Source organism: Penicillium mononematosum (assembly GCF_028829835.1).
Source record: "Penicillium mononematosum strain IBT 11891 chromosome Unknown utg000003l:1.0-8172316.0:1.0-8177699.0, whole genome shotgun sequence".
NCBI lineage: Eukaryota > Fungi > Ascomycota > Eurotiomycetes > Eurotiales > Aspergillaceae > Penicillium > Penicillium mononematosum.
The window spans coordinates 6154436-6180005 of NW_026643273.1; the positions used below are offsets into that span (position 1 = coordinate 6154436).

Consider the following 25570-nt stretch of genomic DNA (forward strand, 5'->3'; position numbering starts at 1 on the left):
CACTAAATGTGAACCAACCGAACCACACATTCGCCTTAAGTAAATGAAGAGAGGTAAACTGGCGGTCCGTATTAATTTACAAGTTGAGTTCTCGAAACGGGAGGAGGGTAAAAACATACACGATTGGCCCGTTTCGGCCATGAACCATCAACGACATGGGCAAAATGTCAGACCCTTAGACCTGAAACATCTCCGATAGTTTGCATCATCCCATACCGGTAGCGCCATTGTGCGCTTGAAGGGGGTATATCAGCTCCTGGAGGAGATGCAACTTTACCGCTGAGCCAACCATCCCCATCGAGACGCAGGCGTCTCAATACTAGCAGACTAGCACAACCATACCAGTGCAGATTATGGCTTGCAGGACAGGGGTGAGTGAAAGACAGAAGTCCCAGTGAGGTGTAGGGGGGGCCGGCGCCAATATAAGTTTCACGGAGAACGAATAGAACTCAGACGAAGTCCGAGCCCTAAGCGCCCACAGCCTATCATTTTGCCTTTGAGTATACTTACTTGCAGGGCTAAGCTGACTTGTAACCCCAAGTCCTTTCGCCTTATATTCTCTCGACGATCCCATATCACGATATCCGGTCTATAAGATCCGTGGAAGCTTCCCATCCAACAGTATATCTATATGAAAGGTTGCTGTTGAGTTGGGTTTCATTCTTTGCAGCGTTGTTTCCAGCCCAACTTTCCAGATGGTTTTATCAGTAAGACAGGAAATGGGTATATATACTCCAGTTCGATCGCACCATGGGGAGAAGTATTCAGAGATCAACTCGAGATACAAAGCAAGTTAGCAAACCATCCACAAGCACCTCATCGACCAAGACAAACTATTTACTTCTTGCCTAAACAACCAACTCGATGCCCGCCGTTTTGATCCAACCGATGATAGTGGTTGCTGACGACTTCGGAAAGGGCAACTGGTTCAGTTCCGATGGTGTTGAGGCACATAAAATGGGCACATCCTCAGTTATAGCAATTGCCAATGAGGAAGGCTTTTTGCTCTCTAATGCTTCCTCGGATTCGTCTAAGGATATCGATGCTGCATACGAGTTGTGCACACGATACGAAGAGAACAAGCCGCTCTTCTGCAACAAGCCGGTGACTGTGTGGATTGTGTACGAGCAGGGAAACGAGAGAGGATCAAGTATCCGGGGAATCATGCGGGGAATCCAACCTGCTCCTGCTCGGATTGTCGAGCAGAAGTATTATGGGGAGTCCTTCATGAATTACCCTACTGACGAAGGTGCTCTGTTTCGTCTGGAATTGGTGGGTCGTACTCTCAGGGCTACTATGTGCCGGCAGGATGGACATGGTTCTCCTGTTGCGGTCACTGACAATGGGCCGACTCTGGTACATGGTCAGTAGAGTGCCCTGGAGTGCTAGCAGGCTTGGGCTTGCGCTTGGGCTAGGGTTGGGTTGTGTTCTAAAATTGAATATCTATTGGTGTTTGGAAAGGGGATCTCATGGAGTTTACATATTGAACTACTTTGCTTTTCAGAACTAAGATTAATACATAATTTGGAAAAAAAGACAGTATATTCAGTAAATTGAGACAAATCTCACAACGAAAAGTTGCGATACCTGGTAACACCTCGCTACATGCGACTTAGCAATAAGAAGAGAAAATGACAAGTGGAAAATCATTCAGGGCGAGCTTCCACCTTCCCCTTCGCAACCTCAGACCAGTTCGTGCTCAGCGTGGTCCCCTGGCTTTCGGTGTAGCTTTTGATCATAGCCCGGCGCGTCTCTGGGTCAGCGTTGGCATACAGCTTCTTGAAGAACCCGTCGACAGCATCACCACCTTCGTCATCCGATACATTTTCATTATCCCCTGACTTGCCCTTTGCTTTCTTCTCAGTGAGCGAGGATGCGACCTTGTCCCAATCCTTGGTGCCGTGGCGTGAAGAGGTGGGATACGAAGGTCCCGCGGTAGCTGGCGCCTTTTGCGCGGCTAGAGGGTCGGCGTGTGAACCTTCGAGAGCACTCCAGTTTTGGCCGGCTGTAAGCTTTCGCAGAGTGAGTTCAATCTTGGTGCTCTTGACTGAGACTTTGGACTCGGCGGGGTTGATAGATGCATAGAGTGGGTCGAGGGTAAAGTCGTATTCAGAGCCAGATGGGAGGGGGAATTGCAGCGAGACCTTTTGCAGGATTAGTTATGACCAAGAATGGCCGGGCACAAGATTACTCACCAAATCTTCTTTCAGATCGACTGCGACATTGTCCTTTGAGATTCCCTTGACATAAAGAGTCACAACCACAGAATCCCGTGACTGATACCACTCATGGCGAACCTTGTCCGGGGTAATCGAGGTAGCCGTAGCACTGGTGTTTGAGCTTTGAAGTCGAGAAGCTAAAATAGCCTCCGCTGGGGGATAGGGTCGAACCCTCTGAGGGCTGCTCAGTCTGCTGCGAGGCTGGGGCCGCTCCCACGTTGTTGCCAGCGCTGAGGCCAGCGCTGAGGCCCGTCAACTGAGCCTTCACCTCATCTGCAGTGGGAACGTGAATGGAAGACGGGAATTCAGCAATAGACACAGCGCGCTTCGGATCGTCCTTGGGTAACTCTGCCAGCTTCCGTTGAAGTTTGGCGGTCCAAATCGGCATTTGGGCTCTGTAATTGTTCCTGGGGCCACCCCACCCAGATCCTGGTCCTCCCATAGCAGCCTGCACCTGCTCCGACTTATTCTCTGGCACTTTCTGGCTCTTTGTTTTCTCTGCGATAATTCCAAACACAAATTCTGCATCTCCATACCGTTCAAGCTGGTACAGCGAGACGGCGCGGCGCATCTGAGCGGAAATGATCAGCTCGCGGTTTCCCCGCTCTTTGGCAAGTTGGAGTGCAATTTCGGCGTCGTTCAGGGCGGCCTGGTAGTTGGGTCCGCCATTTTCGGGCTTGAGGCGCGAATAGGCAGTCGAGCGTGAAATGTAGTAGGCCGGAGCGCGGGGTAGCTCGCTCAAGGCGCGGGTGTAGTGTTCGATAGCGATAGGGTAGTTGGATTCGGCCGAGGCTGTGTCACCCTGAGCTGCAGAATTCATGGTGATATGACGAGGGAACAGAAGTTGATTAAGTGAAGAACAGCATGTGCAATCAAGAGAAGAGGGTTGAATGAGCCTCAGTGGCCCAAGCTCCTGTCGATCACTCATTTTGGATCACGTGGTGTATTTGTGAGGGGAAGGTGAGGGGAAGAAAGAGAATAGAAACAAAACGAGACACAAGATGGCTCCAGCGCATTAGTTAGATGTCTGTATTAATTGAACACCCTGCTCAATAGACCCTTGATTATTGATTAAGTACATAATAGAATATTATTTTCCCTTTGAGATAGTTTACACGAGCTCTGCATTTCCGAACTTCTTACTATACAAGCCCAAGGCACGGATCGGCCAGTAGAACTTGTAGTTGGGGTACGAGATCATGCTATAAAGATGGTCAGTAGGTAAAAAAAAAAAACAAAGTATCAGGACGGTCTCACCAAGACTGATTGAATACACCCTCAATGGCCTCCTGTAGCCACTCGCCATTCCGCTGCTGGCGAGACATCAACAGCTTAATGCCCCTCTCCAACGGTTCTTTGTGCGGGTAGCCCGCCTCCATAAGCGCAAGAAGAGACCATGCAGTCTGACACACCTGGGACTTTTCGTGCTGAACATACTGATGGGTCGAGCTACTAAGATATGACTCGCCCCAGCCACCATCGGCCTGCTGCTTCCCGATCAGGAAGTCACAACCGCGACGAGAGTCGGCGCTCGTTTCGTATGTCTCGCCGACGCTGGCCAAACTCTCGAGCGCAAACAACGCAGCGTAGGTGAAGCAGATACCCCACGAGCCGTACCAGCTACCGTCCGCGCGCTGTACGCGCTTGATGTAGCCGACGGCCTTCTGCTTCGCGGCGCGGATTTCGTCGGCGCGGTATTTGGGGTAAAATCTGCTAAAGAGTGACAGAGCCGTAACAGATGCAGTTGTGCATTCAGGGTGGTCGTAGCTGATCATGATTCCGCCGAAGACCTCCGCGGCATTGAGACACTCGACCTTGGGTGAAGCGCGGGTAATTTCGTACTCAGAGAACCCGCCGCTTGGGTTTTGCATAAGCAAAAGACAGTCAACAGCATCCTTCAAGCGTTGTTCGGAGATCAGCTTAGGGAAGCCGTGCATTTCCTGTAGCTGAAGTGTTGACCGGAGACCCTCAGCGGTGCAATCGCTAACTGTGTAGCCTTGGTCCTTAGTGCTGAACGGCCAAGCGCCCTTGCGGTGCTGGCGGTAGCATTTCTCTTGATCTGGCACGTTCTCTCGTAATTGATGATCGTCAAGGAATTCGAGAGCTTTCGTCAACATCGGCCGCCACCTGGGCTCGTCAGCGAAACCAGCGACGACGATCGCCTGGGTGATGAATGCCGTGTCCCACACTTGCACGCCATTGGTTCCATTCGCAAGCATGCCCTCGCCCTTTACCCACATATAGTCATTCAACCGCTCCCTGTGTTGGCGGACAGAGTAACTGTCAGGGCCATCGTGGATAAAGCAAGCCACCATATTCATTGGGTTGTTGACAGGTCCCAGCCCTGCATATTTGGTGTTTTCATCTTCCATGCGAATCAATTCCCAGGTCCATTCCTCGGCTCGCTTGACAATACTAGGGAGTCGAAGATAAGGGTTCCAGACCCGAACCAGCAGTTCATTGGCTGTATTCAACAGCCATGTCTTGGGGTAATAATTGTCTGCCTCGTGGATCGAATTGCGATGCGCGGCAAAATCGACAGAGCTGTATGGCTGGGTGTACAATTCCTCGCGTAGCTGTCTTGTCAAGTCGTCTAGAGGATGAGACCATTGCTTAGACCACAGCCAAGACATTGGGAGGAACACCTGGCGCATATGAATCCACCACCGCCAAGGAGCAAAGGGAACCCAGTCAGGAAGAAGCCTATGTCGTCAGTTAGTAAAAGAGAGGTTGTACATGTTGCAGTGCGTGACTAACCAGATCTCAGGGGGGAACTGGGTTGACACACTCCCACTCCATGACCCCCAGAATGCTGAGCCAGAATTTAGCCCAGTGGGGACCGTAGATGGCACCTCCAAACTTATGCAGAAGGCCCCGGGCTTTGATCATGCGCGGATCCTCTTCGCTAACACCGATCAAACGCAGCGCCACATAGTTCATACAAGTACCGAAAGCGGAACTGTGGCCTTCAATGTGCAGACCCCATCCACCATCCTCTGGGTGCTGACGAGCAAACAGATAACGCTTGATCTCTGTTGCATATTCCGGAGGAATTGGTGTATTGGTCACATAGTAAGTGATCAGAATACCCGGCAGCAGGAACATAGGGCCACCGTACTCGCAGGCCCAGTTCCCGGGCTCCAGCTGCAGATGCGAGAAAAATGAAAGTCCATTCTCGGCAGCTTTCAATGGCGTCTTGGCCTCTGGTAGCTCTGGAAGGCCCTATACGCGAGGTCAGTATTGGAATTTTTGGTCAATTGTGTGGGGGTTGAATACTGTTGGTAGTCCCAAGTGATATTTATCAGCTACTGATTGCGGCCATTCGTTGTTTTCCGCATCAGATTCGAGATACCGCCATGTTTGACGGCCTTCTTCGTCGACCAATCGCCAGCGCGTATAGTCGGTTTTAAGGTCTCCATTGGCATCTGGGGTGAGATGACCCTCAGCTGGGGTTCTCCATGGGCCGATATGAGGAGTAGAAGACATGGTATGAGGAATTGGGTCTTTCTTGCCAATCTACATATATGTACGGAGTAACCAAGACGATAAACAGCTTGGAGATGGGCCCGAGGGAAGCTTAGTCATCAGTATCACGACTGCGGTGTATGTTGTAGAATGAATCATGTGATTCCAGGCAAACAAATTAATCAAATTAATTGAAAGACGATGAGATGAGAGGTTGGAATGAAGAAGTCCTTTTATCTCTGGGATGAGAATCCCAAGGTGGATGAGAATCTTGATGGGATGAAGATCCCCCGGAAAAGGCTTGATCCGGTAGAAATGAAGCTATCCCCAGATTGTGGAGATGCCGAGGATGATGTCGTCGATAGAAATTGATGAATTGATCAAGAGATTGATGAAGATGCAGAGAAGCAATATCTGTAGGATATATGCAGGCGAGAGAGTTGTAGGAACATTTGAAGCAAGCTCTGTTTGCAAGGTTGCGAGCAGACATCATCTAAAGTACTGTATTTGGTCCCAAGGTGCAGAATCTCAAATCTCTGAGTAGAGATCTTGTCACGCTGAAGCTATCCACGAATAGGCAATTCTCCAGTCTTGGCTGAGGTGTGGATATTGTTGGAATGTGCTGATATAGAGCTTAGCTCGACTTGTATGTCGTGTTGTATAGTTGTGTACACAGTTCCGAGGATATGACTGCGAGATCAGGTTGAGTCCCCGGGCTCATAGGTATTATAAGAGGAAGAGAATCTTCGACATGTATATGGCATAGTAACCAATTTCTGATCTGTATAGATCAAGTCATAGCAAAGGTCAAGTGATTCTTGCTATCTTTTACCAGTATTAATCCAATTACCTAGATAGGTATTGTTATTGACATATGTAAGTAATAGAAATTACATGTATGTACCTAGGTACACTACCTAGGTAGGTACCGTCGTGTCATGTAAGCTCAATTACACCTGGGCACATCCACGGGTATGCTTGTTCTCCCCAGAAACATCTCGCCTTGCTCAAATCCACGGCAATGGCTGAGCCAACCATCCACAGTTTGGAAATAGACGATGGTCGAGATCCTTCAGTCCAAGGATTCATCGACAACACCCTCGCAGCCCTCATGAATGAACTCTCACGCTCCCCGGCAGAGGCAGACATTTCCATCACCCTCAAGCGCAAAGCCAGCCCAATTGCTTGCATCATCAACCCCACCACCGGAGCTTTGGAAGCGAGTCCGACAATTGATACATATAGGAAATACTCTTGGCCTGGGAAAACGGCACACGAGGCATGGAAATTTAGTAAGATCTTTCCCTCCAACCCACAGCACTGACCGCACCTGGACATCGCTCTTGGGTGACAAACTGACCGAGTCTGGGTTTCTGATAGCTGTCATTCTTCGAATCCTAGCTATATTGGACCAAGCTATTCGAACGGGTCAGCTGATCTCCAAGAGGTGAGCTAGCAATGTCCAGGAACCAGTCTGGAAGGTATGCTGAACACATCAATGCAATCACCAGAGATATATACTATATCGACCCGGAATTCTTCCGCAAGCAGTGTATCGTGGACCGCATTGTCGATGACCTGGCGTACACCATCGGAGTGAATAGGACAGCATTGAATGTGGTTTGTCCTGCGAATGCCCTGGTTTCATAGCACTCCGAAGTCGGGCTGCTGACATCGTACACGACTTTCTAGGAAGCAGCAGCGAAAGGGCTGGTGACGGGAGACTTTCGGTTGATCCGTGGCTCCCACATTTTGATCGATGCGCAGTCTGTCACCGGGGACAGTTTGATTCCTCGCATAGAGGACGGAGACGAGATCGACATTTCACGGGTCCGCTGGGTACTGGTCATTGAAAAAGAGGTATGGAGTATGGAAAGACAGCACATGCAGCAACAGTACGCTAAGCCCCTGTTCACAGGCAGTCTTCCACCCGGCTCGCGCGAGTAAGTTACCACACCAGAGCACTAGCCGGGGAAGGAATTATGGTCACGGTAAGCTGGGTCCCTGCTTTAGCATATCCTGGCCCCCAGACGAGTAACTGAACTCAACTTTACTCGGACAGGGTAAAGGCTACCCCGATTTCATGACACGAACGTTCCTGCGTGCAATGTCCGACTCCGCATCCAACCAGAGGAGACGTCCGCCCCGTTTCTATGCCCTCACCGATGGTGATCCCCACGGTATGGCCATCATGTCGACGTACAAGTACGGCTCGGCGGCACACTTACATCAAAATGCTCGGCTCAGTATACCGAGGCTGCAATGGCTGGGTCTTCGAGTGTCGGATATCATAGCAGTGCCGGAGGTACTTGGTGACACGGCTCTGCTTTCGTTGACAACGCGAGACCGCAAGAAAATCGCGGCTATGCTTCTGAACAGTCCTGTCTGGGCGAGCGATGGACCGGAGCCAGAATGGCGTGCTGAATTGCAGCGGATGCTGGTTTTGAATCTGAAGGCCGAGATTGAGATCTTGTATGGGTGCCAAGGGGGTTTGGAAGGGTGGATTAATCGAAGGATGTTTCGGCAGGAGTAAGATGCTGTAGGATATGTATCTCTAGGAAGGCCTAGATGCATAGACCACATAAAATAAAGACAGGAGCGATATTCCATAATACTTGCCAAGGATCTCCAATACTCCAGTAGAAGAACGAGACAACATTGAGGAGAGTACTAAATCAGATGCAAATTTAGCAAGTCGCAAAAAGGGAACAGAACAGTGTATCGAAAATCTGCATGTATTTCATGCGCTACCATAATGCGAGGATAAGAATGCACTGTACAGACCGAGAAGCCATCTCATATCCAAACCATGCAAAAGAAAAAAGAAACCCTCGAACGCCAGTCATCAAATCTTGACTCCCGCGCAGCACAAGCAGACCATATCGACAGACATCCACCTGCGCAGCAGCGAGAGAACCGAGGCATTCAACCACAGCCCAACCCGACTCACAGACCCAGACCCTTCTTCACCTCGTCCCTAACCTTCTGCTCGTACTCGGCTCTCCGCTCGCGCCACATCTTAGCAGCCTCGACGTTGGCGGGGCTCTCGTCATTCGGCTCGGCAAGCATGCTCATAACAGAGATGAGGATCTTCTCCACGCTCTGGATGGGCGACCAGCGCTCTGAGGCGTGTTCGTAGTGGTTTGGATCGTCGCCGGGCGGATGAAGGATGGAAATGCAGACGGTTCCGTTGGGGTATACTGTATTCCAAATGCGTAAGTAAGATGTTTGCCATTGTGCGTTGAGCAATGCGAGCAAGTAGCCAGCCGCAAGTCTTTGTCTCGGTCACGTACCGTTCGGGTGCCATACGCCACCTCCGATAAACTTCATCGTCGGCGGGCTCAAGGGGTAGTCCCTTGGGAACTTTAGTTCCGCTGCGAAGACGCCGCCCTCGAAAGGGGTTTCTTCGGGGCCTTGGATCAGGGCTTCCCAATAAAACATGTCATCTTCGGAGACGGGTCCTGCGGTGATACCCTCTGGTGGGTTGGTGGAGAGGTTCTTGTATTCGTGGAAAAGGCGCTTCTGAGCGACGGTAGACGCCATTTTCGCTGTTTAATGGATTGAGAAGCGAAATGCGTTCTGGAAATACTTAGGTGGCAGGGTTGTCTGCGGGGGCTTGGGTGGGATAAATGGTGGGGATGGAATAATTCCGGGGCGGTGGACAGGGCGTGGCGATACCGTTGGGGAACCTGGATTTAGGGCAGAGGAGGTCAAAAAAAAAGTGCGATTGAGAAAGGCTGAAGTGAATGAAAACATTCTTAGTTTAAGAGCAAATATTACATCTAAATCGTGAATTTATAGTACAGAAACTGACCCTCGTCACCAGTCAAAATAATCACCGTCACCCCCATCACCAATGTCACCTCCGTCACCCCAAGGATCATCTGCACCCCAAGGGTCTTGAGGTTGATCCTGGAAGCCTTGTGATCCCGGGTCTACCGGTTCCGATGGTGGTGCATTGGGGTCGGTTGTGCTGGCCCCCCTCTGCATTGCTTCATACCCAGCCATTGCACCTGCGGTGGTAGCACCAGAGACCATACCATTTGGCGCACCACCAGCGGTCCCAACCCGCTCAAGAGTCCCTGCAGTGGCTCCACCAACAGCCCCAGCTTCACCGGCAGCAGCACCTTCTGCAGCTGCACCGCCAGCGGGAGCCTGGCCGCCCATATGGAACACGGGCGGGAATATACCAAGGCCACCTCGTTGACGGCTGAAGTAATCAAAATCAATACTTACAGCTGTGGCCAACATAACAGCACGTTGGTCGAGGGTCATGCCTAAATTTTTGTTGCGTGATGTCTCTGTGCCGAGAGCTGCAGAATCCATTTGCATTGCATAGACACCGGTGTCTGTGAAGATTTCGCGACCGAAGCCTGCGAAATCGCGATTGACAGATCCAATTAACTGATCGTCTGCTGATTTCAGGGAGAAATCCCATGATAGAAACGGCTCATCAACGTAGGCAAATTGGTTGAATATACCCTGATTTTGGTCGGGCGTTCGCGCCAGTTGCATCTGCTGTGCTTGTGATAAACCAGAGTCAGATAGCGAGATACCACGAGTTCCCATGTCTGTTTCCGGGTTTGGGGACTGGTGATGCGTGAATAGATTGTACTTTCGCCGCAAAGGCGCCCACTGCTGCTGGGCTTCGCCGATAACTCGCATTTGACCGAGACCAAGTGGCGATATCCTTGCGCTCGACCTGGTGCCATGTTCAATGAGAGAACCGGGTGTTGTACTTTGAACAGAGGTGGATGCCGAGGAAGCATTTGGCGTTTGATCGAGAGGATCATAGACGTGAATTTGGGAGTTGATCCAAGAGAACGGGCGATTGAACTGTGATGGTCAGCCAAGCCAAAACCACAGCAAAAGAGGGCTATTTCATGCGCTTACTCTAAGAACCTCATTTTCCTGTCGGTCAAATACATGTGTCACGAAACTTCGATGGGTGTGGAACCATTGCCGTGCCATTGTATTTGCCAATCCCTTGTCCTGTTCTGCCATGTATCCAATGTGATTTCCCTGCGCATCCATGATGACATACTTATTCGCTTGTTCAAATCCACTGAGGAAGTCAGTACACACGTTTCTCTTAAATGGGCTTGCGCGGCACTCACATCATAACATTCATCATCTCTAGTTCTCGTTGTACGACTATTCCGGAGTTCGCCAATATTGAAACTGCCGGGTGGTTTTCTTTAAGCACACCTCTGGGATCTTCAGGCAAGTAAACGGGAAAAAGCAGAGTGTTTCGCGAAGGGTCATAATCGGGACTTGTGGTATCTTGGGACTCGGAGACAGCAGGTTCAGGTTTGGGCGAGGTTTCGATTTTCCTTGAAGACTGTATGAGATTTGGTCTTTTTATGCTATTGCGAGGACCTCGTCGTGATTCATGACTTCTGAAGCTTGAAAGAGCTCGAGTTCGAGCTGGTGTCCACTGCTTTTGCAGGAGTCGGAGCCTTAAACCCCACATGGTAGTTGAGAGGGACCAGATTAGCTTAGATATAAGGATTGAGGCAAAAGACTGATGGGATGCGAAGTTGGTAAGTAACCCGTGGACTCCACCGCCGAGACGCTGAGGAACCGATGACGGAAGGCCACTGCGGAGATAATCGGAGATAGCGACGGCAATTGCTTTGTAGATCGTCTACTCTTACTTGAGGCATGGGGTTCTATTTCTGTGGTATCCAGATTATTTCCAGGTCAATCCAATACTAATTATCCAATTATTTACGAGTATTACTGATGGGTGCTTTTCCAGGCGTGAGAAATCGCATCCCAAGCCATTTTGAATGCATATACATAGTAGACCACATTGGCATGTCTTAGATAGAATCACTGGATTCCATATGAACATACAGGCGTCCGTATCCACATATGAAATAAGCTTGCCAAGTTTGAAGCACATCTGGGCATGTCCAAAAAAGATTCATAGTAATTTTATCGGATTAATCCGTCCAGCGGCACCAGGCTCCATGACTTGGTCACAACCCATCGGCAGCTGCATGCGGTTCTTATATAAAACAAAGAGCGTATGCCCAAAGTCTTCACAAAAGACCCTTGCGAGCCAATTCAATTTTCCGCGCAGCTTCGCCTGCCTTGAACCCTCCCTTCGACACACAAACAGCACTTCCTTCTCCAAGTTCGACCTTCTCCTCGACATTAGGGTGGGGGCATGGGCAGTGGTGTGGGAAGTGTACGCAAGCAAGAGTTCCGGGGCAGAGGTAGTGGTCGCATTGTGCTATAAAGAAAGGTCGCGATAGTCAGTTATGTGGTCCCGAGGGCGATGTGGACTTGCGACAGTATGTTCTCAGTAGACAATTATTTTGAGACTTACCTCCATTCCACATCTGTTGGTACCGATCACTGTCACTGGGACTGTTCTGCGACCGCTGCTGTTGGCGTTGTTGCTCGCCGCCTCCGAACATCTGGTCGAAGAAGTTGAATTGGGCCTGAGCGACAGACACGAGAAGGAGAAGAGCCCAGAGGGCTTGGCGCCAGCTTTGCAACATAACTGAATAATCACACAATAATTGCAGAGTCAAGTATTTGTATAGAAAGTAGAACAAGTTCGAGTTGGTGTATAGATGAAGCCAGCTTACGGGTACACACGTGACGCCAAGCCCGATCTCCGAACGAAAAACTTCCCCTTTGGAGCTTCACGATCTACACCTCCAAACACTCCAATTACAACCCACTATGTTCAAGCCCCGAGTGCTAACGCCCCTGCGGGCGCTGGAGCGAGCCTTTACCCCGACAATCCGGTCGACACCCGCGCTCTCGCAATCGCAATCCCTCCTGCGCACCCTCTCCGCAACACCCACATTCCCGAAAACCACACCAACACCCTCCCTCTCCAGCGCACTCCTCCCATTCACACAAGTGCGTCACGCCTCACACGCCTCGCAAGGAACGGCCAATCGACACTCACGTGATCCGGCCGGTAAGCGTCTCGGAGCGAAGCGCACAGGCGGCGAGTACGTGGTACCGGGATGCATCATTTTCCGGCAGAGAGGCTCGCTATGGTTCCCCGGTGAGAACTGCGACATGGGACGGGACCACACAATCTATGCAACACAGGCTGGCTACGTGCGCTACTACCTCGACCCGCTGAAGCACTCGAAGCGCCGGTATATCGGAGTTGTTTTCAACAAGGATGAGCAGCTTCCGTACCCTCGCAACGCACCCAGCCGGCGCAAGCTGAATATGGCCCCTGTGCCGATGGCCGAACGCGTCGAGGCTCAGTCTGATCTCGTTGCTTCTGTTGATGAGAACGGTGTTCGTGTGACGGATGTCGAGGCTGTCGAGGCTGCGTCTGGCCCCCAGCTGCGCCCTGGTTACATGTACCGTGAGGCTAACTGGGAGATTGGTCGGGCTGCTGAGAGGGCTGGTATCACTGCTATGCCACATGACCGTGGTAACCGTTGGTTGGCGTGGAGGAAGCGTCAGCAGAGAGCCGAGCGGGCTGCTCAGCTGAAGAGTTTGAAGGGCAAGAAGAAGACGGCCAAGAAATGAGGACATTTGTCGTGTGCATGATGTCTTGTTCCAATAACTTCTGGGTTTCTGTAGCGATATGAGGATTTGTATCTGGTGTTCACTGTATTATAGAAAGAGCATTTACCCTTCAACTTTCCCACGTTTACTACCTTCTCCCCTTCTTTTCTAGAGGTACATTGGTGCGCAGTTGCCATTTTCAAGCCCATATTCCATGGCATGCTGATGTATAAAGTATGCCTCGCATAATTGGCGTTGCCACAGCCCAGCAAAGCCAATCAACAAGGCCATTTATTATCTAAATATCAATTTAGAAACATGTATCTAAAGCCATTGGATCCTTCTCCCTTTTCGCCTCTGAATCCAAACTAAGGCACCTACGAATCCCGGATAATATCCGCCGCGATCTTCTCGGCAAGCATATCTGTGATGCAGTTAGCACTCGGCAATTCCGAGCAGTGACCGAGAGGAACCATACAAACCGTCGACTGAGGATGACCAGGAGGAAGGAAAGGAAATGCGCTAGCATCGACTACTCGCAGTCCATCCACTCCATAAACCCGGGCTTGAGAGTCAACCACAGCCATATCATCATGGGAAGTTCCCATCTTGCAAGTACAACTCGGATGCCAAATGGTCATCACATTATCCTTGATGAACTCGAGGATCTGGTCATCAGACTGGACCTGCCGCCCGGGGTTATACTCCTCGCCAATGACCACGGGCCTCATAGCTTCACTCTGGAAAGCCTGGCGTATTCGCTTGAACATGGCAATGACAACTTCCTGATCAGCCTTGTCATCGAGCCAATTGGGATTGATTACTGGCAGATCTGAGGTATCTGCGGACTTCAAAGTGACATTTCCTCGGGACATGGGTGTAATCAGAATACCTAGTATTGAGGCATACTGGTATCCATCTCTTGGCTGGTTTGCCAGGAGATTTGACACATTGCCGATATACCCTGCGCCAGATATGTACTATAAGCTCACGTGTTATACATCTTTCTCTCTATCTGAGGGAATGTTTCTCTCACCTCTGCTTCAGGCCAGTCGGATGGAAATCCGGCTAATTTAAGGTGCGTTTGCTCAGAGAAAGCCGAGCGGAAGAATAGCGGAATCTTCTCGAAGGCCACGAAGTCCGCGATTGGATTGGTGACGAATCCATTTTTGGCAACTAGTGCATCGACAATTTGGCCAGCCGCGTATAGCAGGTTCGTAGCGAATTTAGTGAATGTTGTCGCCCGCACACGGTACGAAGGAGCAAAGAACGGGTGATCCCACATGTTCTGACCGACCCCTGGTCGATTGGCTATAATGTTGATTCCATGCTCTTGTAGTTGGTCGGCCGGCCCGATGCCAGACACCATGAGGAGCTGGGGGGACTGAAAGGCACCGGCAGAGATGATAACCTCTTCTGATGCTGAAAGAGTGATGGTATTGCCCAACAAGCCTTTCACTTGAACTCCAGTTGCTCTTTTGTTTTGATCAAAGACAATATTCTTGGCAAGGGTATTTGTGTAGGTTGTCAGTGAGTCGGGCACGATCTTGTTTAGGAAAGATGACTCGGAGCTGCTTCGGAGCTGGGTGGGTGCATTGATGGTCGATGCACAATACTGGGCTCCCATTATATTACCCAGGTTAAATTCATCTACTTGATTAATGCCGATAGCTTCCATGCCGAGGCTCATCCATGACGAGAAAGGCTGAGCAAAGTTAGCATATGACACCTGTAATGGGCCACCATCCGAATCGTAGGCATCGATATCATAGTCTGCGGACGCATTTGGAACTCTGTAGTCAGTGTTCGGGGGCGTGAACTGGACGCTCTTCTGGTAGAATGGGAGCACTTCATCGAATGTGTAACTGCTGTCATTGACCGCAGCTGCCCATAGCTCCATAGACTCGCGTGTCGGACTGGATGATCCCAGTTAGTTAAGCCGCAAGTATTCAGAGTCCATGGTCCTTTACCGTTGGTAGACCATAAAATTCAACGCTGACCTGGAGAGAAGTCAGCTTCGATCTGATATGTCAGGTTTGGAAAAGACACCTACGACCCCCCAAGACATTTTCCCCGGGTGAAATGAATCGCCCGCCTATTAGCACCCGGTTGATCTCTTGTCACAAAGCCCCAATCCACCGGTGAGCTGAAAGCAGGATCTGATCCCATTGTCAATGCAGCAGCTGCAGGAAACTCAGCCACAGACCCAAGCTCATAGTATCCCCCGGCTTCAATCAACGAAACGTCGAAGTCATTCTGTGCTAGTCGCGTCGCGATCACGCTTCCGGCGGTACCGCCACCAACGACTACATAATCGAAGGTTTGGTCCGCGATGGGAATTGCTCGTCGTTCCGCAGGCGCAGATGCCACAGTACTCGCCTGGAGTATGAGGAGGACCAGAGTAGCCTGGAACAGCATCGGTGATAGTGGTGCAGGCAAGATGCGGCCGTATTACAGCGAACCAGAACCGATATGTACAACTCTCGACCGGAACATTGCAACTGTTGCACTGAAGTAGGCTCATTTCCGGAGAGCTTGCGGTCTTGAGGTATGCAGTATAATCTGGCTTCATTGTATTGAATTATCCCTGTGCACGGCAACCTCCGTTAACCGGGTACCCGACTAGATGTAAGTGCACCTTGTGGCTCAAAATTAAGCATAACCGCGGCCCGTCAGCCCTATCCATGGATGTGATGGACGAACTTTAGGTACCTAGGTACCTACCTAGGTATTTCTGATTCTCAATCTCAACGTTACATTACATGTGTACTCCGTATCTGGATTATAGAGAATGAATAATCCCTCCGAGAATGTTTATATTTTCGTTCCAGATGAAGTACTCCGTACCTGCTTTGACCCGCAATATTAATCCGTACCTTGCATAAACCCTAGATGACCTACTAAAGTGACAGGTTTGCTTTGGGCCAAGCGAATCAGTTCGTCCAGCTGCTCACGAACATTGAGACTCACTTTAGAGTAATTAGTACTCTCGAGGGGTCATTGACCGTCTGCCAAGTAACTTGGTATATATCACTGCATATTCGATCTTCCGAAGCCCTAAATACTTAGCAGTTTCGTCTAAATCAACCAAGTGCAACATAACTGACATTTCACCAGACATAGGAGAGTTTCCAAATGGAATTTATGCATAAGATTATTTAGAATCCGATGAACCTCGACGTCCATTTCTGTTCCAATCGCAAAGTATACTAACCCCGTGAAACGTCCGTGCGCAAAGTAAGCGCCAAAACCCCTGATTATACGATATTGCAAGAACAACCATCGCTTGAATTTGTGTAGACTCCCGGAGGCGGCTGAGTACCATTTCTTTCTCCCATTCGAGTCTGTCCAGCTCGCTCCGGATATAGGAGACCATACCTGGCTCTGCTAGACGTAGACATCTTAATACACACCGCGTCAGCGGGACAAAAGATATCTTCCATGAAGAACCCGTTGCACAACCCGTTGCCTGCCTCGCTATCAAGTATCATCCCCATGCTACTGCTACCCCACATGGCCGACTCCGGGCTGACCGTGTTCCACAGGCGAGTGCAAAAAGGCCGCTGCGATTCTCGAATCCTTCATCAACCCGAAGCTCAAAATCGATGGAGAAATCCCACGAAAGATATTCGCGGGAGCAAAGGTAAGAGAAAATGCTACTAGAAAACAGCCTAAGCGATCATGACTTACTTTATGCCAGGGAATCGCCATATTCACTGCGTTCAGATTCGGATTCCTGGGCTCTATCCGTTTTGGCTCGGGACTAATTGTCGCTCGTCTCCCAGATGGCAGCTGGTCCGCCCCGTCAGCCATGGCAATGGGCGGCCTCGGCGCCGGTGGCCAATTTGGCGCAGAATTAACTGATTTCGTGTTCGTTCTGACTACCGATGCCGCCGTGAAGACATTCATGCAGTCGGGAAACTTGACCCTTGGTGGGAATATATCCATGGCTGTCGGTCCCATTGGTCGGAGCGCGGAGGCTGGGGGAGTAGTGGGGACCAAGGGCGCGACTGGAGTCTTCGCCTACTCCAAGACTCGGGGATTGTACGGCGGTCTTACAGTCGAGGGTGGTGTACTTGCCGAGCGTGCGGATGCAAACAAAAAGCTGTATGGGCGGAAGATTCGAGCGAAGGAGCTGCTGAGCGGATCGATTCCACCACCACCTGAAGCGGGAGCTCTCATCGAAGTCTTGAATGGGGAGTTCTTCCGTATCGAAGGAGCTGCTGAACCGGCTTCGGAAGGCTCCGAGCAGGCGCGCGAACAAAGTCCCGAGGCTTCTGCGCAACCCCCTGACGGGCAACCACAGGGGATTCTGGCGCCTGCTGCTAATCAGCCATCAGCTGTCGAGTCAAGCGCAGAGCAGATGCCTGGAACTGCAGAATTACCCATCAGAGATCCTCACGGTGTACCTCATGAGCGAGATGCTCAGGAAGCAATGCCAGCCACTGAAAGTAAACCAGCTATTGAGCTAGATACGGAGGGAGCAACTGGGGATGCTGGATTATTCAACGAAACTACCCACGATACGCATACGTCAAACATGCCCGAGCCTATATCTACTGCTGATCATGTTTCCGCTGTGGAGTCGAATACACAACTGGAACCTAAAGGCAAAGAACCGGCAACTGGAGACACGCACGTTACCACTCATGAGGCAGATATCACCGGGCCTATGCCCGCTACTGAGCGGCTGTCTGAAAGCAAAGAGACTGCCCCTAGTATGAATCGCTGATTACTGAAGGCTTTGTTATAATAATGTTCTATTGGCTTCCTGTGAGAATAGATAGATATCCAAAATGAGAAGAAGCAGTTCAGAGAACGGGAGCATGCCCCAAGCAGAGTGTGCACCCGCCTCATCAGCAACGAAAAAAACTTCTCAGGTGTGCGATTGCACGCCATGAGGTCGAACTGAATGATTGCTCTGCTCCAGTTCTACCAATTGTGTGTAGCTTCGACGTGTATTGTGGAGCTATGATCTGATCGGATGAAGATATAGGATCGAGAATTTTATGAGGCTCTGTTGAAGGAGCATCATCAAATAGGGAGAGGATCTCATTCCACTCAATGGACAAAACAACGAAAAGTAAGGGTGATCATGATCAAGGATTGGGCAAAGAAATTTGATATCGAAAAGGAAAGGGGGAAACATGGGGGAATTCGGATCACAGCTCATCGATAGGAAGGGTTCCAGTAGGGCTCAGTTTCGGCAACCAGGTCTGGATGGTCGCGATCAATTCCTCATACTGAATGATTCTGGTCCGTAGACTCCGAACCTCTTTGCTTAGTAGCCGATTGGTTAAGGCCACTGAATTCACGCCCGACATTTTCATCCTTTGGTCATCCGACTTCTTCGGATCGGGTTTCTTGCCAGGACGACTAGGCGTAGACTTGGCTTGAACATCCTGCAAGTTCAACCATGGTCTTTTTGCTCTTAGACAAGTTTTGCGTGCTTTTCCCGAGGGGATTCCGCCTCACAAGTAGTCGACTTTAAACTTGATGCCGGAACAAGGACTGTTGACTGTAGAAACAAGTCGCCATGCTTCTGAGAGGCCGACCAGGGCGTAATAACCGGCGAATACCGGAATGAATGGAGCCCATGCGCCCACGCAATAAGTGGCTCGCCCACTTGCCATCGATCGGGGTAAATGTCACCGTCTGAGTTGAAGTCCGCCGGCCATTTACCGCGGCGATTTCTAGCGACGACGATGTTCTATCCAACAATCAAGAAAACCAGGGCGTTCGATAATCGGTGGTTACCTGGGTGATCAACCATCCATGCTCGTCGAACTCGATTTTGTCGTAGTACGGGAGTTTGTGTTTGTCTGTGTACGACGCCAGTTCCATCTGTGCATTTTTGTTCATGATCGTTAAAGAACGTGTCGTTGGTAGGATTTCACCGTCAGCGCAGAAGCCATATCGGGCTCTGGATGGGCATGTCGACGCACAAGAGCCCCATGGACCCGGGCCAGTGGTAGGTGGATCGAATGTGGTATTGAACGCCGCGAACCGGAACCTTGGATGCCGCGCAAATCGGTCAGACTCGTGCTTTACCGGATGTCGGATGTAGTCACGATATGGCACATGTCTTAGGCGAGGCGTCACAAACTCGACGCCTCCGCGCGGGAATAGGGCAGGGAAAGCTAGGGACAATAGGGGTTCTGAGGCGTTGAAAAATGAGAAGGGTGCTTCGGCAGGGAGGCAGTGTCAGGGTGTGATGGGGCGCTACCATCTGCCGGATGCTATCGATCTTTGAGTGGTCAGGAAGGAGGTTTGGTACAGCCGAAACTACTGGCGTATCGATATCACAATCCGTACCGCGATCGTCAGTAGCGGTCTCCTGGGAAACGACGTTGATATCTTGGGTAAGTACTTGATCTAGTACGCTATCATCTTCCGGGAGCTCCTGGACCCGATCCCACGAGACGGCGATGCCCCGATATCCTAGATGATTCTCCTGGAGGAACCGAAGCCATTGGGAAACGGCCTGTCGTCGTACACGGAAGTCTTGAATAAATTGGCGACGCATGCCTGGGTGCTTATTGGTATCTGCGGGTCGAAGCAAGACGATATCCAACTCTCCTCGGAGTGGGAGCTTGGCAGTTGAGGATCCGGCTATCACTTGCTTGAAAGGGAGGGGATTCCTAAAGCCGATCTTGAGCCTGTTTGCAGTATTGGCCCAATTTGGACCTTTGCAGCATCTCGCCGGCGTCTTCCCTTTTATTGTGGTTCCATAAGCAACGCAGAAGCAGGTATTCCTCTTTTGTCAGCTTCGACACTGAATTCCACTGTTGCGGAGCGTGTGGATCATTGTTCAGGGTTGATTTTCTGACTGCCCGGTCCACAGATGGTCTCTTTCCTTGGTAGAAACATCACCTAGAGACTTTGTCTCTCGTGATCTGCTTTCGTTGATGGCTCGTCATCTTCCATCTCCGCCTCTTCAAGTCGAGTAAGTCGTTGCGTGATACCTAGTACATGTCTCTCCAAGGCGTGTATGCGGAGATCACAGGCTCTCCACTGTGAGGCATTTCTTCTCGCCGTCAGTCACTTTGCACTTCTGAGGTAGCTAGCGATCGTGTGTTGAGATCTTACCGAGAGTAATACGTCAATTCCATTTGCAGCTTGGTCAGTCAGAAAATTCGGAATGGAATCGGAGAACGAGTTGTGATAGCAAGAGTAGAAGATGACGGTGTGACCGATAAGAAGTTGTGAGTGAGAAAGAAGATGATGTCTGTAATTTGCTTCAAATTGAAAGAGAGGAAAGTGGGGGCAAAAGAAGCAATCCATCGTCTGATTAAAACATCAAGTCCAGCCAAGTAACTGGCGTGAATCCCAGGTGAAAGGGAAAGGAAATCGTTAAGGAAGTATGCAAGATAAACATGATGTATAGAGAGGTTGGCTGGAGTAAACTTCTGCAGGAACATAGCCCCATGGAGTAGCGATATGAAGAAGGGAAACTATTGATCAACATAAAACAAGTAAATATATGCTAGATCTTAAGTGAGAGCCAGACAAAGAATCATCCAGGAAAGGGGCAAACAGTCTGTACGGTTCTAATATTCCATTGCACAGCCTGAGATCTGATATTTGTGCATCAACATGACTTTAGACATAGGGGTGGATATAGATTCCATGTATAACGTGGTGAACACTCCGGATACGAGGTCACAATGAATCCAAAGGCAATAAATATTCTATTTAGAGACATTACACCCCAATCATCTTCGGTGGTGAGTCGTTAAGCTAGATAACAGACCTCGTCTAGAGAGAGTAGTAATCTTATAGGAAAATAGGAGTGTGAATAGATCCGTTAAAGAATAAATATGATAGATGACATTGGTATCAAGAACGAGCACAAGATATCACTCCTCAAACAATCGCCCTAAAATCAAACTCTGACAAACAAACTCATTACCAACAACCCTCGCAGTACATTTCAGCTCATTAGGCGGCGTAGGGGTGGACGATGCAGTCGACTTCCTACGCTTCTTCCCATGGAACAAGTGAATTCTCTGCGTCTTCGGTTTAGGCGTCAACATCGACTTTGCAGCAGCTTGATCTGCATCATCAACATAAATCCAGTCCCAGCTAGTCGACAATCCAGCATCAGACTGTGAGTCCATCAATGCCCTGGCCGTGCCAAGATCAGGGACACGCTCAACTCGGGAAGCCCCTAGGGCGTAAGTCAGGAAGATATAGGCTTTCCTCTTTTCCTCTGCCTTTCCACGGCCCATGACAAGGAGCACAGATTGCCCTGCTAGCAACTTTGTTCGTGCGGAGATAGTTTCGGAGAGACGGGCTGTGGATGGAGGGTTGGGAGCCATGACTCTGGATTTTGTCGCTCCATTGAGGTACATTGAATCGCCGGCTGGGAGGAGGTAGATGTCCCAGTCAAGGACGCGACCCTGCGCGATGCAGTCCTCTACCCACCGCCCGGCCAGACATGGGAGGTTCAATGCCAGTGCTTGCATGTATTTTTCTCGCCGAGAATGGGTATCGGCAATTAAGCAGGCGAAGCCAACGTCTTCAGCAAGAGCTGTAAAGACGGCCCCTTGTTATTGAGGTCTGCATCCTTGGCTTCACCTTTTGTGGGCGTATCAACGGGGACAATTGACGAAGCCTCGAACAATTCAGTAAATCCATCATGTAATACAGTGCCCCCGTTCTCCATAATCAGCCTAGTCACACGATTCTTAGATGCTTCGTCCTCCTTGTAAGAGACAGCAAATACCATCCCCGCGAAGATGCCGCTGCCTTGGTGAATGCTGCGGGACAAGCGAGAACTAGGAGAAGCAGGCGCGGATGACCTTTCGGATGGGGTGTGCACCGTGCTCTCTTGTTGAACAGGCGCCGGGCGATACGTGAACATCCGGTCTTTAAGTTGATTCCACAGGATAGTATCAAGATAGACACGAGCAATAGGAACTTTGATCACGTTCTCGCTGTTGCCAATCCCACCATTTGGCAGGCTTTTGCGTTGCTTGGGACCGACTATCACAGTGGTGTGACCGTAAATGTCGGTTATAGGATAAAGGCCATCGTCCGCGGCTTTAGCCAGCTGTTCTCTAGTGAGCTTGTCATCGAACCCGCGGACGATATGAGTGACTTTTGGAACATTATCCATCTCAATCTTGACACCGTCTCCGATACGAAGCTCAAATCTCTTAACGGCACCCTTGGGCACCTCGACAGGAAGACTGTCCTCAAATTTCACAGAGTATTTAACTTGTGATACACCCAGTGGTGTCCCGAAGCATGTTGCTGGGTAGTATGCTCGTTTCTGGCCCATCCAGACAGAAAGGACCTGACTTGGAGCAACCACGGGGTTTTCCGATAAAGTGTGGGATGGGCGAGGCGTGGTAGGGGAGTCATCGACACTGTTCGCCTCTGACTCAATTATATCTTCCGAGGCAATTGTTGATGAAACCTCAGTGAGTTCCGATGACGGAGGTGGTGGTTGTTTATGGACTACAACCTTCGGTTGGGGGGCTGATCTCCCAGTAAGTCCGGAGCTCTTTATTGGGACATGCTTCTCTTGGGTAGACTTCGATGTAGAGGTTTTACTAATTCTTGATTTCCGGCGGACGGGCTGCTCAGGCGATCCCTCGATTTCCCAAACATTCTCCGGGGCTCGTCGCGGGGGCTTTGATTGTCTTCGCACGGCTTGTTCAGGGAGTTGCACTAAAGGCACATCATCCGAATCCGCGGGAATGGGAGCTGGTCCTTCTTGTGTTGCTCGAATGGGTGCAACAGATTTTGGGGGCTGTGCGCGAGGGGTGAGAGGTATGATAGGGTCGGAGGCAATGTAGCTTGAGCCATTATTGCCACGCCGCTTCTTCTTCGGTCGAGTCGGCGACCCATCGATCAAGGCTCTGAACTCTTGATCCTCAGTGGTAAAGATCCCAATTCCCATATCAAATCCTCCCGCCCCAACCTGCGGCGAGAGATCGGCCGCAATTTCAGTCAAAGCCCTGCGTTGGCCTCCGCCTGGACTGGACAGCAGTTTCTTGAGAGGCGAAGAGAGTGCCCTTGTCCCAGCTGGGCGGACATGATTCTTTCGAATACTGGGGATTTCACTGAACATGGGTGGAAGATCGTCGTCTTCGTTGTTCAGCCCATCGCCATTGGACCCAACCTCGGAATTACATTGGGAGTGGCTAGGACTTGTTTCTGGGATACTCGTCAATCGAGCCATATCACTGAGATGCTTGAGACGTTGATTCATAGGTGTCTCAGCCACACGGGATGGCATCGATGATGAGTTTCCCGCAGTTCCCGCTTCAACTCTGGAATGCGATGAGTTTACACGTTGCTGCTCCTCGGGATTGCTAGAGTGTGTGGGCATATTCTCGTCAAGGGATGCATCCTGAACGGGTTGAATGGCAGGTTCATTTGACACGGAGCCATTTCTCTGGGTATTGCTGTTCGAATGTCTTGATTTTGGTCGCGAGCAGGGAGAGGAGGTCTGAAGACGGTTTCGTGGGGGAGTATCCACATGAGAACGCGAAGGCGAGCGATGAGCAATTTTCCTAGGATTATCGGTTTCTGTGCATTTTGGTGATGATTGAGGTGATGGTTGGGAGTCTTTCACCATGGCCTGGGAAGAACGCATAGCACCATTCGGCTGACCACCATTGTGGGAGCCAAAGGAGTCTCCGTGACCAATTCCATTCTCCATTCCCTCGTCTACGCCCACCCCGGGATGGGGAGGGAATCGGCTCAAACCCAAGTACCTGAGATAGTCGGTCGTGGGCACTGGCGGCAGCAGCGGCATCCAGAGGAGGTCCGTCGTAGTTCTCTTTGTCTTCTTCGGCTGAAGATTGAGGAAGCTCTTGTGACCGGGGCACTTGCATATCTTCTTCTTGTTCGGTTTCTTCCTCGCTGGCAACAGCTTCTATCATTTCCTGGTCTTGTCGTCCACCTAGCTGCTTGGGAGAAGTCCGTAGTCTGGCGGAGAGATTGGATGTAGATCTGGCAGGAGCACTCAATCCGGCGAACTGAGCCGCAGCTTCCTCGTCGATCTCTCGCTGTCGCCGTGCGCGTTCTACAAAGCTCGACTCTTTATAGAATTCCTTGTCACTCTGGTCCGACTGGATATTGCCGGCCGATCGAGTCAACCTCTCCCCAAAGTCCTGTCGCGCTTTGTCTGCGATTCCTTCATCGATATATAGTTCATGTTGGGTTCCGATGATTCTCTCATGAACTGAACCGGCATGCCCATCAACGGCGACGAAATACCATTGACAACACGAGCGGGTTGAATCGGGATATTGGGCGACGGACGATCCGATACAAGTTCCGTCTGCAGGCCGTGGACAATGGGAGAGGACGGGACCTGGGTAGCCCCGAAAACCTGGCTCAGACCGAGAAGGCCGCCACTTGACTCGATGCCACTAGCCAGGGGATTCCGCGAGATGCTCGGGGTCTCTGTTGTCCCACCCTTTGCCTCATTCTTTTTCATCACGGTGCCGGGTGTTTCTGCTAGAAAGCGTTGCGATTCGGGGAAGAGATCCGGTGCGTAGGCCATCGGAGAAGACTCGTTTTGATCGAAGGTGCTCTCGTCGTCGTTATCATCTTCGTCTTGGGATAGGTTCGTTCCATGGTGCGTGGCGTCCAATTCGGAGAGGAGGTCGATATGGCCGCTGTCACCCTCATGCAACGTTCTCAATGTCGCTCCGTCGGCCCCTGTTTGTGAATAATCTTGCTGCATGGACTCCCCATTCTGTCTGATAATGCTGTCGTACACTGACTGCGAGACGACCTGAGTATCCCCAGGAGCAGCCTCTGCGGAGCTCATGTTGCCGAATTGTGATCCCGGTACAATGCCCAGTTCATTGTCACGCTTATTAGACATTATTGGGCGTCGTTCATGCTGCCGAGGTCGAGACCGAGGTGGTTGGTGTTGGTGCACAAGGCTCGCGGGGTTCGATGGTGTTTTCGGAGATAGGTGTTGGCCGGTGCACACTCCGTCACCATTGGAAGCGCCGTTGACTGTGTGGTATGTGTAACAAAGTGTGTGATTCGGCTTGTTACCTGTTTGTGCAGATCCCGAAAAGTACGGCTGAGATGGATCGTGCTCCTGGGGATGTCGGAGTTAGTCCAATGAGGGCGAGGGACGCTGCAGGGTCATTACATACTAGCCCCAACGCGTCGCGTTGCAACTTTGCAAGGTCGATGCTATCGTCCTGGGTCTCCATTTTTCGACGACATATAGTCCCTGAAGACTAGCACGTCTTGATAGCAACAGTGTCCTCTGTAGTGTTTGCTCCAACACAGTCTGATTCTTCAAATGCCTTGCGTCGAGACCTAAATGTAGATGGAGGCGTTAAAACGCGAAACGCGTGTCACGTGTCTCGAAGTAATATTACCTCTTACGGACTAGCGCCATGAAGGCA

At 50.6% G+C, this 25570-nt stretch overlaps 12 protein-coding genes across 12 annotated transcripts; 4 read left to right on the forward strand and 8 right to left on the reverse strand.

Annotated features, from left to right (window-relative positions):
* Positions 1–864: 864 nt before the first annotated feature.
* On the forward strand, positions 865–1371 carry N7519_007362 (uncharacterized protein; the record flags this gene model as incomplete). Its single annotated transcript, XM_057294138.1, has 1 exon — positions 865–1371. The coding sequence occupies one exon, from the start codon at positions 865–867 to the stop codon at positions 1369–1371; it is 507 nt and encodes a 168-aa protein (XP_057148949.1).
* Positions 1372–1646: 275 nt separating this feature from the next.
* Positions 1647–3039, reverse strand: N7519_007363 (co-chaperone SGT1; the record flags this gene model as incomplete). Its single annotated transcript, XM_057294139.1, is given in 3 exon segments — positions 1647–2144; positions 2196–2371; positions 2391–3039. 3 exon segments carry the CDS (start codon positions 3037–3039, stop codon positions 1647–1649), a joined length of 1323 nt encoding a protein of 440 aa, XP_057148950.1.
* Positions 3040–3330: 291 nt separating this feature from the next.
* N7519_007364 (terpene cyclase/mutase family protein) lies at positions 3331–5705 on the reverse strand (the record flags this gene model as incomplete). The annotated part of the gene is made up of 4 exons (XM_057294140.1): positions 3331–3421; positions 3477–4922; positions 5008–5441; positions 5496–5705. 4 exons carry the CDS (start codon positions 5703–5705, stop codon positions 3331–3333), a joined length of 2181 nt encoding a protein of 726 aa, XP_057148951.1.
* Positions 5706–6705: 1000 nt separating this feature from the next.
* On the forward strand, positions 6706–8217 carry N7519_007365 (uncharacterized protein; the record flags this gene model as incomplete). The annotated part of the gene is made up of 6 exons (XM_057294141.1): positions 6706–6907; positions 7065–7131; positions 7196–7304; positions 7377–7544; positions 7607–7675; positions 7747–8217. 6 exons carry the CDS (start codon positions 6706–6708, stop codon positions 8215–8217), a joined length of 1086 nt encoding a protein of 361 aa, XP_057148952.1.
* Positions 8218–8630: 413 nt separating this feature from the next.
* Positions 8631–9227, reverse strand: N7519_007366 (E2 ubiquitin-conjugating protein UBC7; the record flags this gene model as incomplete). Its single annotated transcript, XM_057294142.1, has 2 exons — positions 8631–8884; positions 8978–9227. The coding sequence occupies 2 exons, from the start codon at positions 9225–9227 to the stop codon at positions 8631–8633; spliced, it is 504 nt and encodes a 167-aa protein (XP_057148953.1).
* Positions 9228–9503: 276 nt separating this feature from the next.
* On the reverse strand, positions 9504–11350 carry N7519_007367 (scramblase family protein; the record flags this gene model as incomplete). The annotated part of the gene is given in 4 exon segments (XM_057294143.1): positions 9504–10520; positions 10578–10749; positions 10802–11331; positions 11342–11350. 4 exon segments carry the CDS (start codon positions 11348–11350, stop codon positions 9504–9506), a joined length of 1728 nt encoding a protein of 575 aa, XP_057148954.1.
* A 381-nt stretch (positions 11351–11731) lies between these two features.
* lcl2 lies at positions 11732–12196 on the reverse strand (the record flags this gene model as incomplete). Its single annotated transcript, XM_057294144.1, has 2 exons — positions 11732–11925; positions 12022–12196. The coding sequence occupies 2 exons, from the start codon at positions 12194–12196 to the stop codon at positions 11732–11734; spliced, it is 369 nt and encodes a 122-aa protein (XP_057148955.1).
* A 187-nt stretch (positions 12197–12383) lies between these two features.
* N7519_007369 (mitochondrial 54S ribosomal protein bL27m) lies at positions 12384–13199 on the forward strand (the record flags this gene model as incomplete). Its single annotated transcript, XM_057294145.1, has 1 exon — positions 12384–13199. The coding sequence occupies one exon, from the start codon at positions 12384–12386 to the stop codon at positions 13197–13199; it is 816 nt and encodes a 271-aa protein (XP_057148956.1).
* A 356-nt stretch (positions 13200–13555) lies between these two features.
* N7519_007370 (GMC family oxidoreductase) lies at positions 13556–15596 on the reverse strand (the record flags this gene model as incomplete). Its single annotated transcript, XM_057294146.1, has 5 exons — positions 13556–13602; positions 13657–14158; positions 14215–15094; positions 15149–15178; positions 15232–15596. 5 exons carry the CDS (start codon positions 15594–15596, stop codon positions 13556–13558), a joined length of 1824 nt encoding a protein of 607 aa, XP_057148957.1.
* Positions 15597–16619: 1023 nt separating this feature from the next.
* On the forward strand, positions 16620–17910 carry N7519_007371 (lipid-binding SYLF domain-containing protein; the record flags this gene model as incomplete). Its single annotated transcript, XM_057294147.1, has 3 exons — positions 16620–16662; positions 16724–16821; positions 16879–17910. 3 exons carry the CDS (start codon positions 16620–16622, stop codon positions 17908–17910), a joined length of 1173 nt encoding a protein of 390 aa, XP_057148958.1.
* A 699-nt stretch (positions 17911–18609) lies between these two features.
* On the reverse strand, positions 18610–19704 carry N7519_007372 (uncharacterized protein; the record flags this gene model as incomplete). The annotated part of the gene is made up of 3 exons (XM_057294148.1): positions 18610–18888; positions 18936–19318; positions 19494–19704. The coding sequence occupies 3 exons, from the start codon at positions 19702–19704 to the stop codon at positions 18610–18612; spliced, it is 873 nt and encodes a 290-aa protein (XP_057148959.1).
* Positions 19705–21037: 1333 nt separating this feature from the next.
* N7519_007373 (chromatin-binding protein RAD9) lies at positions 21038–25372 on the reverse strand (the record flags this gene model as incomplete). The annotated part of the gene is made up of 5 exons (XM_057294149.1): positions 21038–21726; positions 21759–23847; positions 23909–24307; positions 24385–25254; positions 25313–25372. 5 exons carry the CDS (start codon positions 25370–25372, stop codon positions 21038–21040), a joined length of 4107 nt encoding a protein of 1368 aa, XP_057148960.1.
* Between the last annotated feature and the right edge of the window lie 198 nt (positions 25373–25570).